Source organism: Gadus chalcogrammus, chromosome 18 (genome assembly GCF_026213295.1).
Source record: "Gadus chalcogrammus isolate NIFS_2021 chromosome 18, NIFS_Gcha_1.0, whole genome shotgun sequence".
Classification (NCBI taxonomy): domain Eukaryota; kingdom Metazoa; phylum Chordata; class Actinopteri; order Gadiformes; family Gadidae; genus Gadus; species Gadus chalcogrammus.
Genome location: NC_079429.1, coordinates 5,863,276 through 5,879,007, shown reverse-complemented (window position 1 = coordinate 5,879,007; position 15,732 = coordinate 5,863,276). Strand labels below are relative to the sequence as shown.

Genomic DNA, 15,732 nt, shown 5'->3' with positions numbered 1-15,732 from the left:
CTGTGATCCAACCATGTCGATGCCCTGGTAAACCAGTCTTTTGAGGGCTGACTCATCATGCTATACATATGTGATTAAGAAAACAACTTTTTCCTCAGACACCACAGGTGTAAATGACCTATCCTGCCAACTCTGGCCCAGTCTATCCCCTGTATAATCTACTCCCAAACTATCCTCCCAAACTATTGGGAGGATACTTGAGTATTCAGTGCTTGAAATGTGCTTTCTCTCTTTGCGTCTCCTGTACTTGATAAACGTCTACATGACATTTCCAACTTTTCATTCTCACTCTCTCTTTCTGATCACTTCTGCTCTCTTTTCCCTAGCTGAGACACTGGATCAACCTCTGCGGTAGGCCAGGTCTACCTGCTTGTGTGTGTGTGTCTGTGTCTGTGTGTGTGTGCCTGTGTGTGTGTGTGTCTGTGTGTGTCTGTGTGTGTGTGTGTTGGTGTGTGTGTGTGTGTGAGTGAGGGTCTGTATCTGTCTTTGTGTGTGTGTTTGTGCGTATGTATGTACATAGAGAGTGTTTGTGCGTGTTATGTGTGTATGGGTTCAAAACACTTGGGTCCATTCGCTCATTGACTTTGTTGGCTTTTGGTTTTTGTTTTTTACCAGCATTTTGTCTGCCTCATATTTAATGTCATAATAATTATGTTTTGTGTCATAATAATATTGTTTTTGTCCTACAAAAGGGGACACATTAGCCATATTTGCTTCAATCAGGTTCAGCTCAAATTGCCTTTAGAAGATAAATGACCAATTCATGACAAGCAATCTGCCTATTAGGCTTTTTATTTGAAACATAGAACCATAATGGATAGCTGAAGCGGTAATTAAGAAACACCTTTGTGTTTAGTGAGAAGCCTATTTTTCAAAGTGAAACAATTAAGCTGAAGCTATACCGATTTGTGTTTGCTTTAACTGTGAATTTGTTAGCTGAATTAACAAAAGACAGGTCAATACAAATACAATTATCATTCCTGTAATGGTGGATTTCTTTGGAGCATTTATGGCTGGTGTTCCTCTATGATGTTGCTTCACTATGTGATTTGTGCTTTGAACAGTTTGGATAGTGATGCACACTACATGCTAGCTCACATGCTACCAACGGTACCTCTGTGGGCTATACTGAAGATGACACGCTAACCTAGCTTCATTTCGTTCTGTTCCCCTTCTTTCTGTTCTGACAGATTCCACCACCAGCGATTCAGTTAAGTCCAAGGTAAAACAAATAAATAAATGTTTATGTTAAACACTCAACCAAAAATTACAAAAAAGCAATCATAGGGGAAATGGACAGTGAATGTCTTGACCCTTTGAATGACTTTGAAGTGAATAAGCTAGGTGTCTAGGTGATGATAAAGGAGACTGTACTATATACTGGATAACATGGTAATGTACGATCAAGTCTTTCCTCCACGAGACCATAAGGCTATTCCTGGATGCTTTTAGACAATATGAAACGGCTCTTCTCACTCCTGTTGTTTCCTAACACCGACCCTGACCCCGTGTGTTACAGCCGTCGTCGGGTCCCAAGAAGGACATGAGCACCAGGGAGTTCCTCTCCATGTCCATCATGTCCGCGGTGACCAGGAAGCGTAAGAAGAGCCCCAGCCTACACCCGGCGGGGGTTGGCAGCAGCAGCACGGACGACGACTCTGAGCACGAACCGGTCAAAACCAGCAACTACGGCGGCTCGGAGCAGAGAGAGCATGGAGACGGGGACGAGGCCGCACAGGAGACGCCCACGAGGTGCGACCCTTCGAGGCGAGAGGAAGGAGGGGAAGCTGCCGAGGACTGCGTCCGCTGCGACGGAGAGAAGGCGGAGAAAGGGATGCAGAAGGAGGAGGTGAAGAGGCGAGGCGAAAGGCCCGTGCAGCCCCGCCCCAGCAGTTTCCTTTACTCTCATTATTATCAGTGTCCGACAAGGCTTCATGCGAACTGCCAGAGACCCCTGTACGGAACCAGTCCTTTCCAGCACCCCAGGCCCCGATACCTTGCCAAGCCACTGCCCGTGATCCCCTCCTGGCTGCCTCCCGGAAGGCGGTGCCAGAACCCCGTCTCCACAACCAGACAGGAGCCTGAGTGTAACCAGCCGGTGTCCGTCCGATACCGCACGGCGAGAGAAGGGCGAGAGAGAGCGGTGTCTATGAACCTGGACCTCGAGATGCATCAGGCGGAAGATTGGAGAGGAAAACGGGTGGAGGTTATCAGAGTCATCGAGGGAGTGCCAAGGGTTTTCGGTGCACCCCAGGGCTCCATTCTCAGTCCTGTGGCGATTCAGCAGAGACCACAGAGGATAGACAGACTTCGTTCTACAGCAGCGGAGGCCCCGACCCTCTCTCCTCCTTCCTTGGGATTCATGGATCCAGATGCCGTGGTTGTCCTGAGGAAGTCGGCCATGGACTCCCGGGACAAAAGGAGAGCATTCCGTCGCCACACAGTTGTGGTTTGACTCATCTGGTCTTGGGTACAAAATCTCTTCAACCACGATTTGCAAAGAAACTGGATCTCCGACATTGCAAGGTTTGAAGCCTGATGCCTCACTTTAGGACTTTGTAATATCAAGTTCAAGTCCTTAATTTCAACGTGTGGATGTTATTTGTATTAAGGTTCCTCTTGTATGCTTCGTTGATATTAAGATGTGAGCGTCGTCACGCGACGCTTGGAGCTACTGCGGTTTTAAAACTGCATGACTGATCAAATAATTGCCATGAGGGTTCACTTTCCTACTGAACGTTTTTGAAACTGTTTAGATAAAAGCTTTTTACACTGAAGCAGTGAAATTCAGATTTTTTTAATACTGTTTTGGAATTAACCTCCATATTTAGCGATATAAACAATTGGCAATTGATTACAAATAACATGAGGAAGCCTTATGAAACATTTGAGATCCACATTCATCAAAATGATGCAGACGTCACGTCACCCTGTTGTGACCCCAGAAGAGATGTTAGTTATTCATTGTTGTACAGATGCAGGGCCTAAAATAGTTTCAGCAGCACTGAAACTATAATAAGCCCAGTTGTCAACTCAGCAATCAGTCCTTTTTCATATATTCTGTTTGATCCTAACACAATATTTGTCCCTTTTGCTTCTGTCATGTCGAGGTATGAGATTGGTCTGACTCACTAGCAAGAGAGGGGGCATAACATCCATCATATCACATGATCAACCCCACCTAAACCCAACCCAAACATTCCACATTTTTGTGCGCTCATCCAGAGATTTACAGTAGAAACAGATGTGTCACATGAATCATCAAGCTACTAACTGTATATCTTACCTCTATATCTATATATAGATATTGATATATCTATACACACACACCACACATATGCCAAGAGACACTCCAACTTAACAGTGTCAGTATTAATCAGATCATATGAGGATAACAAACCAACAGAACAGACATTTTAAAACCATGAATACCTTTGTCTTACTTTATTACTTTGTCCCTATTGGAATTATTGCTTGTTTCTTAAGTTCCTACCCTATTGAACCTATTGTTTATCCGTATGACCTGGTGGTGCAACCACCGGTAGACCATGTCTTCCTAAAGCCGACTCCTAGTCATGTTTATCATATCTGAAACATGTGTGTATACTTGTGCCCTGGTGCATGTACTCTATGTACTTGGATGACTGTGCGTGGACCAATTTTGTAACCGTTGTACAAAGCCTTGTTAAGTTAACCTGTGTACATTATACATAATATATTAAATTATTTGTTTTTGAAACCAACGTGTTTGTTCCTTTCGCCACAGAGTAAGTGCGATCATTCAATCAAAATGTCTGTCAAATTCACAGAGGCTTTCTCACGTGATAACACTGTCGCTCATAACAATAGTTATTAGTTGCATCTGCTTTTGTTTCACTGCATGGAATGTTCAAAGTTCGAAGTTCAAAAATAGTTTATTGTCCCCCAATGGGGGACAATATGTCTTCAATATAGTGTCTTCACTAAGCCTAACCCTCCCCATATACATTAAACAAGCAGACCCATAAATTGTTATTAGTGACACATGTGTTTGTTCTGCGACGCCACTGTGAAAATGGTCTATAATACATATATATCCTGATGATGAATAGATTGTTGTAATAAGTTTAGTTTGACACACCAAGGCACTTTGGCAGGTGGTTCTGGAATCGGTGCATTTTGTGGCGATTCACTAGTGTTGGGCCAGTGACTCGTTGGGGGAACGAGCTACACCTGAGCAACCCATGCCAGGGGCTATAGATTGGGCCTGGCTGCAGGTCTTCGGTCAGTTCTGTGTTGGAGCTGAAAACACCTTTAAATGTCTCTTCATGAAAGCACACCGGTGAGTATTCTATGTTGCTGTGGGTTTTTAGTGTGGGATTTTATATTTTCCTATTTAATTATGATAACTTTGTGGTCGTGGTGTATGCTAACCGCATTACTAGCACAAACCTATTCCCCATGTCGCTTTTCCGAATCTGTAAGGGCTCAGTGAGCAACTCATTTATTTAGAATATTAACGAAACTCTTAACAGGAACAACTTTTCCATGAGTAGAAGGATTGGGATATAGTAGTGCAATATATCATATGGCTCCCTAATTCATCACCTTTTTGATTAAAAGCAAAAACATATAAACACAAAGGGGTATATATTATATTCTTGCTGGGATATCTGTTTTATTGTTTCCATTGTCGTCCAAACTTCAAATACAGATCTGCAATCGTCACTTCATCACAATCAGAACCTATGTACAATCAATTAAGAATAATTTAATAACAGGTTTTTTAAAGTTGTGTTTTACAAGGTGAGACAAATCCTGAAACATCTCTTCACATAATTTCCAGTGTGTCCACTAAATCCATTCCCTTGACTCTTCCTACTGCTGAGTTTGCGCAAAAGACCCAAGTTCCTTCTCTATCTGAACACACCACTCACACCATTGCACTGAAAAGGGTCACTGCGGTCTGGGCAGCACAGTACGTCCGACCCCTGGGGGCCCTTCAGGAGGACACGCAGCCTCTCTTCTGGGCCCTCCGCAGCAGCATCACGAGGCCCTGGGCCACCAGGGGCCACATGAGCAGGAGTAGCAGGGTGTGGCCCGACACGTCGAACGGCCACCATTTCTCCCCCTGGAACGATCCGTAAGACAACGCTGTTATAATGGTCGTTATTACACGGCTTTGTTTAGATGCTCGATTCTGATTGAGTCGATTACATAATTCTTTATTACGGTCTGTTGTTTCTGAATAGCAGACTATGAATGACTATAGAATCTAACAGCCTGTTTATCTTGCAAAAGATATATATATTTTGTTTCTTCCAGAGCAGCAAGCTAGATAATATTAACTACTGCGGCACTGACCTCCGGTGAGTTTGAGGCGTTTGCACACTGGGAGCACAGCGTCCAGTCCTCGTTCTGGGCCTGTTGAGACAGACAAACACACGTTACTTCAAAAGGCAGGCAGCAGAAATACACCTGGTCGAGCCGACTGTGCAGACCAACTATCAAGACGTAGACCCACTATCCAATTTTCCATTGTTGTATGAAACAATAAATATGGGGAACATGTTCTTTGGGTGGTATTTTTAGAGAATGTGCACATTCACAATCGTGTGCCATTATTATATCCAACAGACGCACATTATTAGGACTTGGAGTAACAGGACAATCCAAACGAGTTAAGCAGAAGCTTTCTATTTCTGGCCTTCAAATCGGATGCGTACAAATCCATCTCTTAGCCCAAGATCTAGCCGGTTGCATCAGGTTTTGTGGGGTGTGACTGGGGTTTCCAGACACATTTCCCCCGTAACCCCTAACCGTAGCAGTGTGCAGGAGTATTAAGAACATTAAGGGGAGGGGACGAGCAGGGACAGTAGCGGGCAGGGCTTCAAGCCAGATGGGTCACTGCCTACGTGTTCCGCGGCGAGATGCTCCACCGCCTCCAGACGCTCCATGACGCTGCGCATGTCCTCCCTCAGCCGCCGCAGGGCCACCACGATCTGCTGCTGCAGCTGGGCGTCGTGCAGCCGCTCAGCCCCGCCCTCGGGACCGCCCCTGCCGGCCCCGCCGCCCCCACCGCCCATATTAGGAGCCCCACGCCCGGGAGGTCTGGGGCTGCCCGGAGGAGCGCCACCTGTGAGGAAAGAATATACTGATGTAAGAATAAGACGAGCCTGGGGTTTATACCAGGTGTGTAGGATTTAGATATTAACTCGCACACACACACACACACACACATACACACACTCACGTTCTCTCCAGCCCTGCTCGGGACCGCCTCTCCCACTGTGACTCCTCCTCCTCCTCGGGCCTTTGTCCTCCCCCGCCCCCTCGCCACCTTGACCCGACCCCACCTGCGTTGCCCCGGCAACGGTCTCGTGGCTCCAGGGCTGGTGTGACGAAGGGTCCGAGTGGCCGTTGTGGAACCCGTTGGTCTTGATCTGTGGAGGGAGCGCACGTGGGCAGGTCATTCACCGAGCTGCTGCTCATCCCTGACGGGGACATTCTGGTGCTGTTCATACACGTCATCACACTGCGATGTTAATTAACTTCTCCGAAGGCTGAGAACAGGGTCAGAGATCTACCGGACCGGAGTGGTTGTTGAGAGCACACGTCTTGCCTTTGTGTTGAGAAGTTGCTCCTCTGAATCCATCGAGTCGCAGAAGATCTCGCTCTCTGAGTCGCTGGTGGGCGCCAGTCCCTCAGACAGCCCGGAGTCTAAACCCAACACACGCCAAGCACACAGAGACAACCGGAGTGAAGCCATGTTACACCAAGAAGTTACATGGAAATGTGCTTAATGATACACAATGAATGGTCAATCGATTTATAATAGGTAACTCTAACTCATAATAAGATGTTTTTTTCCATGGTAGGAGTTTGAACCTGTTTTCATTACTTAACGTGTGTTGTGTCGTGTTGTGTTTTTTTGTGCGTGTGTGTATCTGTGTGTCTGACCATTCAGTGGGTTGGCTGACAGTTCTGGTGACTCTGGTGACTCTGGGACCCCGGGGCCTGTCTCTAGAGAGGGAGCAGCCAGATCTTCAGCCTCCTCATGTCCCTCATCTTCATCTTCACTCATCTTCATGTCTTCTGGGTATTTCACCGGCCTGCTGCCATTCACACCTGACACAAGAGGATCAAACATCACATACATGACCCACAAGCACATTCACTGTCTAAGTGCATTTGCCTTATTATTTGAAGTGACAATCTCCAACATTTTCATGTAAATAAATCGCAGAAAGAGGCAACATAATTGTGATTGCGCCTAAGGCCTGTGGATGAAACTCCTTGCATTGGAGGTAATATGGATTATGAACTGTGTGCGAGTAAACCTGAGCCACGCGATAAGTCCATATCTTCATCACATGACACCACACCCTACAGCACCTTTCAAAGAAAAACGATAACACTGGCTTATTGCCCAGCCCTGGTCAGGACTGACCTTGGCGGAGGTCTAGAAGTTCCTGCGGGGGGAGGGGCATGTCGTCCACCACCAGGTAGAGGGGCTCAAAGTGATGGATGAGGGACGCTGTCTTCTCGTTCACCGGCAGCGTTTCCAGGACCTGCCGAGTTCACAACACGTCACCTCAAGTACTTCCAAATATCGAGGGCATCGGGACGAGTGGGTCGGTACGCGGCCTCCGAGCGACAACTCCTTAAACCATCATGCGTCACGTGCAAACGAAGCAGGACAACGTCCAACGAAGGCCGTTTTATGGGTGCACTGCACCGGGTCCGGGATGACCTGCAGGACTCACCTCCTTTGCTACTTTCTTCATTTCATCCACGTAAGTCGCCATGGCGCCTTCACTGCTCATCCCCCCCATACGGCTCCATGCATCCCTGGGGATCCATCAGTTTAGGGTGAGTTTGGACGCATCGGTGTCGTACAGAATTAGGGCGTTTTAGCAGACGCTTTTATCCAAAGCGACTTGCATCGGTTAATACACACATTGACACGCCGACGGCAGAGTCAACCATGCAAGGCGACAGCTAGCTCTTCAGGAGCAGTTAGGGTTAAGTGTCTTGCTCAGGGACACATCAACACAGGAGGAGCTGGGGCTCGAACTAGCAACCTTTACAAGACAAGACACTTTTACAAGACAAGGTTACAAGACAACTGCTCTACCTCCTGAGCTAAGCCGACCCAGCTGTAGTCCCATTGGTCCCTAAGTGTTAAGAGTACAGTAGGTCTACAGCCTGTGGCCTGTCCTACAGACCCAGTTGTAGTCCTATGGGTCACTTGGTGTTGAGAGTAAAAACGGAAAACAAAAAAGGGACAAGCAGGTAGCGGTGGACACAGACCATTTGTAGCGGCCCACCGGATCCCAGAACCCGGGCCGGGGTTGGTTGCACGGCCCGCAGACGGCCTGCTTGTAGAGGCCGTAGAAGCGCAGCATCACCCTGTAGGACGGCTGGTAGAGCCCTACAGCAGCAGAGGGAGAGAGAGGCTTTAGCTCGGAGCTGTCAAACCCTCTCTGTGGAGGACACGTGGTTTATTGATGTTACAAGTTTATGAATGAAAAACTAAAACGTAATTACACTAGGCTATAAGGTCTATGTTGTTATACTATTATAAGCAATCAGTGTTGGTTTGCGGATATTATCAACGATTCAACTTTTACAATGTTGTCTTTTCACCAGCAAGAGTGCAACGAGTAATTGCTTTAATATTTAATGATACGGGTGACAGGTGTTCCTTGTGGAGCCCGTTGCTGCATACATTTAGTTGTCAGGGCTTGTTCTCTAAAAGAGAATTTGTTATTCGATTCGGACCAAGTGAAACTGAGGCACCTGGCGACACACTTTAGGCTAATCCTTGCTGAAAACCGGATTGGGATGGAATTAGGTGAGGGTGCTGGACAGGAGGACTATCCATCTGAAGAGCTGTTACGTGGAGTTTAAGCCATTCAAATGAAGTGCAAACCCTGTACCAATAGACAAGTGCGGTAACATACCATTCTTAGGTAACTTTTTGATGACATCCACTGCAGCTTCAAAGCGTCTCTGGTGGTCCAGTGCGGGTTCGGCCACAGTGGGTACGGGCATGGCCGATAGTGGGAGGGTGCTGTCCGGTCTCCTCGGAAGGTGGTAGTCAACACTACAACACAATAAATTAACATTTGCATGAGGTAGTGGAGCAATTTCCCCCCGAAAGTCAGCGACTGGCCGCAGTGTATTATTTAGTATAATAGATATTAGTCGCCTACCTCATTTGTATTGTCCTTTCACACTGTCCATAACCACCATGTGAACATGTAAACAAGAAAGATACACTAATCCCCAAAAATCCCACGGAGATCCGGTAAATGGGATTTATCAACGTAGTTAAAGATCTTACAAAAGTTAAGTTTATAGGCACTAACGTCGACTTGAGAATTGACTTGACCGAGAAACACTTCCGTGTCACGTCATATGACAATTAACAAGCCCCGCCCATTCTACGTTTTTGGATACCAGGAGATGGGGCTTCCAGTTCATTCATTATTAATTTATTATTTCACTAGTTTGGTCTGTCATTTATTTCATTTTTTTCATTAATTTACTCATAGATTCATCAATTAAATTCAATCAAAATGATACATACTTATATACCCAAACGTATACATACATAAGTTCATATGTAGCCTATATATGAATAACTAACTGGTCAATGAAGACATGACTCAGATGGTTATTCTTAATCTGATAGTGAAACTTAATTTGGAGCAAGCATGCGCAGCCCCACTAAAAGATGCGGCTACACTCGCAGCCACCATGCGGCGCCAAAATAAATGGCGCAACTCCGTTAACTCACATGCAAGCAGTTATGCACGCAGGCACGCACGCACGAAAACACACACACACACACACACACACACACACACACACACACACACACACACACACACACACACACACACACACACACACACACACCTCTTGCATACAAATAATAAATAATAATAAATAACAAACAAATTTAATATTTTTTAATAAGACGACCAGACCAGTAGGTACATAGGTATCAGCTAGAGGGCGCTCTTCCAGAGGAAGAACGTCTTCTGATATTCCCGGCATATGATACAGTAATGTGCTGCGCCATCATTGGCTCCTGGTTAGGTTGCCCTGACCTACTGATGTATAACAACTCTGCCTGAGGCTCCGCATAAACATTATACACAGTGGGCTCCATACACATCACATCTAAACATCACGCACTGGTTATATCTGGGTCGAGCAAGGGTGTCTCAGCCGAAGCGCACTGGTGATGTATAGAGATGAAGAGTCGTAATCGGGTTATTTAGTTACGCCGTCTCGGTTGCAGCGACCAGCCCCTTTGGTGACGTCATCGACCGAGAGGACGGGACTGTCTGCTGAACTCACGAGGCGCCTCCGAGCCCTCCCGGAGGATCTACACCACTCACGTTGCGTGTCTAGTGATTCTGCATCCTCACTGTAGTACCTTTACTACGACTACTGTAACACACGAGAACTTTGGTTTGATCAAACCATCGCGGTTCTCTGCACGATGTTGGGCAGCGGCAGCAAAGCGGCTTCCAAGAAGAACGGAGCCGGGACCCCGGAATCGAAGTCTATCGACCCTTTGCGAAATCTCGGTGAGTTGCATTGGGACGTTAATGTGAATGCAGCACTGTCTGCTTTGACTGGATGAGTGGAGGAGATAGTGAATGGGAAGCATATGCTGCTACCACTGAGCCGGCCAGTCTGCAGGACCGTTATCAGCCCAGCTCCCTGATTGTCTTTGTTTTCAAACGATCCTTTAAAGGAAATCCAAATTAAATTATTATTCAATGATGATGATAATGACCTTCCTATTATTGATATTATTATAATTTTACATTATTATAATAATTATTATAATTATACAATTATAATAAATATGATATGATGCTATTATATTGTATTATTATCATACATATAATTCTAATAATTCTTATAATTATAATAAAGATAATGATGAAGTTGTTTTTGATGAGTTGAAGAGTTTGTCTCAGAGAGAGAGAGAGAGAGAGAGAGAGAGAGAGAGAGAGAAGAAGAGAGAGAGAGAGAGAGAGAGAGAGAGAGAGAGAGAGAGAGAGAGAGAGAGAGAGAGAGAGAGATTGAGTGTTTTGTGTGTGAGTGTGTGTGTTGACTTTTCCTCTGTAAACAGTTACAGCTACAACCAACATTTGTCTGTACAAAGAATATTTCCCAGGCCATGAATATGATATAATATGATACAGTATGTAATATATATCTTATATGCATATATTCTCAGCATTCAACTAATGTCCTCCATAAATCAAAGCTAAATCAAATCAAAATTCAACTACTGCTTATTCTACTACTACTACTACTACTACTACTACTACTACTACTACTACTACTACTACTACTACTACTACCCCTAACAAAACAAATACTAATAATAATACTTTTGTGTAGCACTATGTTTGCACTCTGTCGTTCCATATATCCATAGCTTCTTTTTTTGGAGGCAAATATTTGTCCATTTAGCATGGTCTGTGAAAAATATTAGCCTAATTCTGGCATTGAAAATATCATTGATTTGTCTGTTCTACTATGGGAAGATGTTGTGACTGAATGTACTCTCCAGATGTGTAGATGGGGGCCAACGACTTTCTTATAACATGTAAATTAATAATTATTTCCTTTTATTTTATTATTCATATGATCTAACATGTTGCTGAAAATCTCTGTTGATACATGGTTTATTTTATGTTCATTGTATGAATAGCGTTTATTGAACAGCAAGTTAGCTTTGGCAGACACACTATCCTCTGTGGCTTTCCACTGTGGTTCAGAAAAACGAACACTTTGATTGTTGTTTTTTAAATGAAAAAAGGACAGTCATGGAGTTCCCTCAAATGTACAGTATCCAGCATGCTCCAGACACAATATTTGTCTGCTTTGCAGGGGGGAAACTAGTTTTGCTGTTAGTGTTTGCCAAGGCTTCTCCTTCTGGTCATTCAAGTTGGAACGATGAACTCGTGAATAGACTCAAGTGGTAGATTGCATCGCTTTATATTGGACGACATATGGAGGAAGAGTGTAGAATATCAATGTGTTTAATAGGGGATGCAGTGAAAACATTAGGGATGCGCATCGATTTCAAAAGGGTTAAGGGCTCAATCTCTGAAAACCGCAATTATTTTGATAATCATGGCCGTTATCAAAAAAATCGAATATGAAACATGCTCCGAGTGTACGATCAACATGCCCCAAACATGCTCCAAGTGTTGTTCCCCAGTCAATCATTTCTAGAATGTTACTTTCAGTGCAATCGCTGTGTTCAGTATAATAACACTTGTATTAATGGTTTAGCTATCTGCTTTTCGTCTAATAATTATCTTAAGGTTGACTTCAGCATTAGGCTTTTGAATAATTGATTGTCTGCATACTGGATACAAATTCCTGTTGCTTAATGACTGCCTTGGGCTCCGGCTGCTTCTTCTCTTCTCCCTCCTCAGCGCGCCACCCTGGAGATATCACCAAAAGGCACCCAAAAACACATAAAATAGAGCTGGCTATTAATAGCATAGGGTCAGGATATATGAATAGGATATTAAGAAAAAGTTTGCCATTTGATTCTAAACAATAGCAATACTGTTTCTTTATCACCAGTTCATGGTTTTTGACGGGGCAGGGTAGCCATTTCACTCATTGAATGCAACAAAGTAAAGCTTGTTCCAATTCATAAGGTACCCCAGCCAATTCATATGGACTAGTGCAGACTGGAACTGCACTATCGTGGACTTCAGTAGAAGAAGTTGAATGTTACCTGAAAGCTTGCTAGTAGAATGTCATTCAGGATGATTAGACTTGTGCGCCAGAGTCAAATGGAGGTTGATTGTTTGTGACAGGAGTTTTGTCGGGCCCCCTCTTTCCCCATTGAAAGGCAGATATATAGACCAACAACCGTCTGTGAATCATTCCTTAAATATTGGAAACCGCAGGAAAAGGGAACTTTTGCTCAAGAAGATAAAAGGGCAGGGGCTCAAACCCCTAGTGGACGTCCATGTCTGCACTTGCCTGAAACACATTGTGCTGTGTGCCTACATAAGCCAACTGAAGGGGAAAGCCATTTGTTCCAAATCTATTCCAAGAACACACATCAAGCTGTAGCTTTGAATAACGATTTCCCTGTAAGAAAAGGTGTGTAGCAGAGATTGTGTCATGGGATAGTCAAATCACTATCTCAAATTTGCCTGAATGTGTTGTTGTTCTTGGGGCGTGTGGGGGTGTATACTTGCTCCAAGTAGCAGGACTTTGTTGTTTTAGGAGTGACCAAGCTGTTTCCAGCGAACAGTCAGTCTCTTGTGTTCACCGTGCGTTCCTGTTCCACCAACAACAGCTTTAGCGCAATGTGTGTAAGAGGCACAGAAGATTTATTAATTGATTCAACCTCTTTTTAGCCCAAGATTATGTTTGTTTGTTAAGCACTGACAACTGAACAAACACTGAAGACAAACACGCACACACAATCACACACACACACACACACACACACACACACACACACACACACACACCACACACACACACACACACACACACACACACACACACACACACACACACACACACACACACACACACACACACACACACACACACACACACACTCAGAATAGCTCAGTGTTAAAACACTCACACAACCTTAATGGACGTGGCAAACACCACTCTCGGCCAACGTTGCTGACGAAGATAAGATCAGATTGTTTTGACCAAAATATTGAAGACCGACGTTTCTAAACAGACGTTGCTGCCAAGTGGGACAGAGGAACAGGTTGACATTTCAACAGATGCTTTTGCATGGGCAACAAGGAACACACAATTCCCTGTGCCTGTTACCAGGGTATAAGAGAGAGGAGAGCTGATGTACGAGAGCAGTTTCTGCTGCTGGGTTCCCCGTAAGCCGCGGTCAGGCCAGGGCAGTGCGTGATCCCTCGGTGTAATCATACTCTAAATAGGTATATTCTACAACTATTGTGTTTCTTTGCATGTAATCCTTGACGCAATATCGCATTAAGAAATGACCAAGAAGACACCAGGAGGAGGGATACAAATTAGTGATATAAGGCTTGTGGTACCAGTGAAGATTTGGATCTGGTTTTAGTCAGTCATCCATGTATAGAAAAAAGGCTTTGTTTAAGATTCACATGAAGGCTGTACACATAGACTGATGAGAATGTGTCAAACAAAAGAAACTGAAACTGTTCTGTGGTAAAACTGAGACTGTTCTGTGGTCGTGCCCTGCAAACAAATATTTTTTTAGGAACTGCTTATATTCCTAGGATTCATTTCTTGTTTTTCCTACCTTGAGGAACCAACCAAGATCATACAACCAAGAACAGCTTTCATTTCCCATTCCACATTTCATGAGGACTTTAACAAAACGTTACTATATGATGCCTCATTATCAATACTACTGCAATATTTAACCCATCTCACGAGCCAAGGGTTCCCTTGCATCACCACATCCTCCTACGCAACTTGTTTGGTAAAGACCTGTGATGACCTCATGCGGTCATCGGGTTATCACATGATTACAAGAAATCAGAGAGGGAGGCATATGTCATTTTCTATTCATTCCTTGTAGGTGGATCATTACGTTGTTCTTGGGAACCTCAAACTAAAAGTTATCAAATAGTTATTCATGAAGGGTAGAGCCAGACTTCGTACATTGCAATATTTGGTGAACAAAAATCGATGGTAGTGCAAGTCCTGCTCACCTACTGAACACTTTGTGTTGACTTAAAAGCTAGAAATTCAAGTGTTGGACTATTTGCACAGCATCAAAATACAGTTCTTCATTTAAATATTCATGAATTTGAGCAATGGTCGACCTGTGGGTTTTATTCTCTTTCTGATAGCTCCATACATTCATAGTTTTGTCTATTTCAAACAAACACAATTTTTATGATTAGGCTCTTCAATCCTTTGGAGAAACCTATAACCTGATCTCCTTGGTGACGTGTGATCAGACACACAGAGCTAACTGCTGTACGTACGTAACACCATTATGTGATTTGTTGACATCAGTTATCAGGAATTTGGACTAGCACCTTGCAACATTCGCGCACGTCCACACGCTCAAGAGTCAAGACAAATCGCTTGTGTCAATATTAGTTTCTGCTTTGACACAAAGCAAGGCACTGAGCTTTCACTATAGAAACGAAAGCTTGCTGCAGGGAAATGAAATAAAGATAACACTAAACTCAGCACATTCAACTCATTTAAAAAGTGAAGTGCTTCTTCATCTGTGGGGCGCTGGTTCCTTGGTGTATCTCCTTGGTGGGTTGTATGTTATTTCAATACAATTTCACATCAAAAACTTTGCTTTAAGTGTTGAACATAATCCATTATGATTTTTTGTGTTGGAGGAGCATCTCTATACTTCAGAGCAAAACATTGTCCAACATAGACTTGTTTGCAGTCAGCAGCCTCTGCTTTTCCCTTTCAATGTATTAATTTTGCGGCGAAATGCGATACAGATCCCCAGGCTTTACCCGTTAAACATCATCATTTAGCTGATTGGTATGGGGCCTAATCTGTCCTCCCCTCCACCACAGGACCAGCTGACCCTCCCTTGCTCCTCAAACATGCTCTTTCTATTCCTGCATTCCCATCATGTTCCATCTATTTCTACACCATGTTCTTGAAGACCAACACGTCTGAATTACAGTGTTCCTATACGAACCAGCCCAGCCGATGGATTTACATCAACCTCTAATTTGA

The 15,732-nt window shown here is 44.2% G+C and overlaps 3 protein-coding genes and 1 long non-coding RNA gene across 5 annotated transcripts in view; 3 read left to right on the top strand and 1 right to left on the bottom strand.

The window, feature by feature from the left end:
* Nucleotides 1-2,455, top strand: part of LOC130371767 (rho GTPase-activating protein 23-like) — a 43,012-nt gene extending 40,557 nt beyond the window's left edge. The window contains exons 23-24 of the mRNA XM_056577629.1: nucleotides 1,191-1,222; nucleotides 1,520-2,455. Coding sequence (XP_056433604.1) covers nucleotides 1,191-1,222; nucleotides 1,520-2,455 — 968 coding nt within the window. The remainder of the gene's footprint in view (nucleotides 1-1,190; nucleotides 1,223-1,519) is intronic.
* Nucleotides 2,456-2,466: 11 nt separating this feature from the next.
* On the top strand, nucleotides 2,467-7,315 carry LOC130371077 (uncharacterized). Its single transcript, XR_008893125.1, has 3 exons — nucleotides 2,467-5,122; nucleotides 5,961-6,171; nucleotides 6,947-7,315. It is a non-coding gene; the product is annotated as an uncharacterized LOC130371077 (long non-coding RNA).
* On the bottom strand, nucleotides 4,520-9,387 carry acbd4 (acyl-CoA binding domain containing 4). The gene is made up of 11 exons (XM_056576707.1): nucleotides 9,198-9,387; nucleotides 8,946-9,088; nucleotides 8,293-8,413; nucleotides 7,746-7,830; nucleotides 7,430-7,550; nucleotides 6,940-7,107; nucleotides 6,602-6,699; nucleotides 6,233-6,422; nucleotides 5,895-6,115; nucleotides 5,344-5,403; nucleotides 4,520-5,110 (listed from the first exon to the last, which is right to left on the bottom strand). Exons 1-11 carry the CDS (start codon nucleotides 9,200-9,202, stop codon nucleotides 4,982-4,984), a joined length of 1,341 nt encoding a protein of 446 aa, XP_056432682.1. The 5' UTR covers nucleotides 9,203-9,387; the 3' UTR covers nucleotides 4,520-4,981.
* Nucleotides 9,388-10,123: 736 nt separating this feature from the next.
* LOC130371093 (1-phosphatidylinositol 4,5-bisphosphate phosphodiesterase delta-3-A-like) overlaps nucleotides 10,124-15,732 on the top strand; it is a 24,947-nt gene continuing 19,338 nt past the window's right edge. For both annotated transcript variants that reach the window (XM_056576730.1, XM_056576729.1), the window contains exon 1: nucleotides 10,124-10,586. In XM_056576730.1, coding sequence (XP_056432705.1) covers nucleotides 10,499-10,586 — 88 coding nt within the window. In that variant the 5' untranslated portion in view covers nucleotides 10,124-10,498. The remainder of the gene's footprint in view (nucleotides 10,587-15,732) is intronic.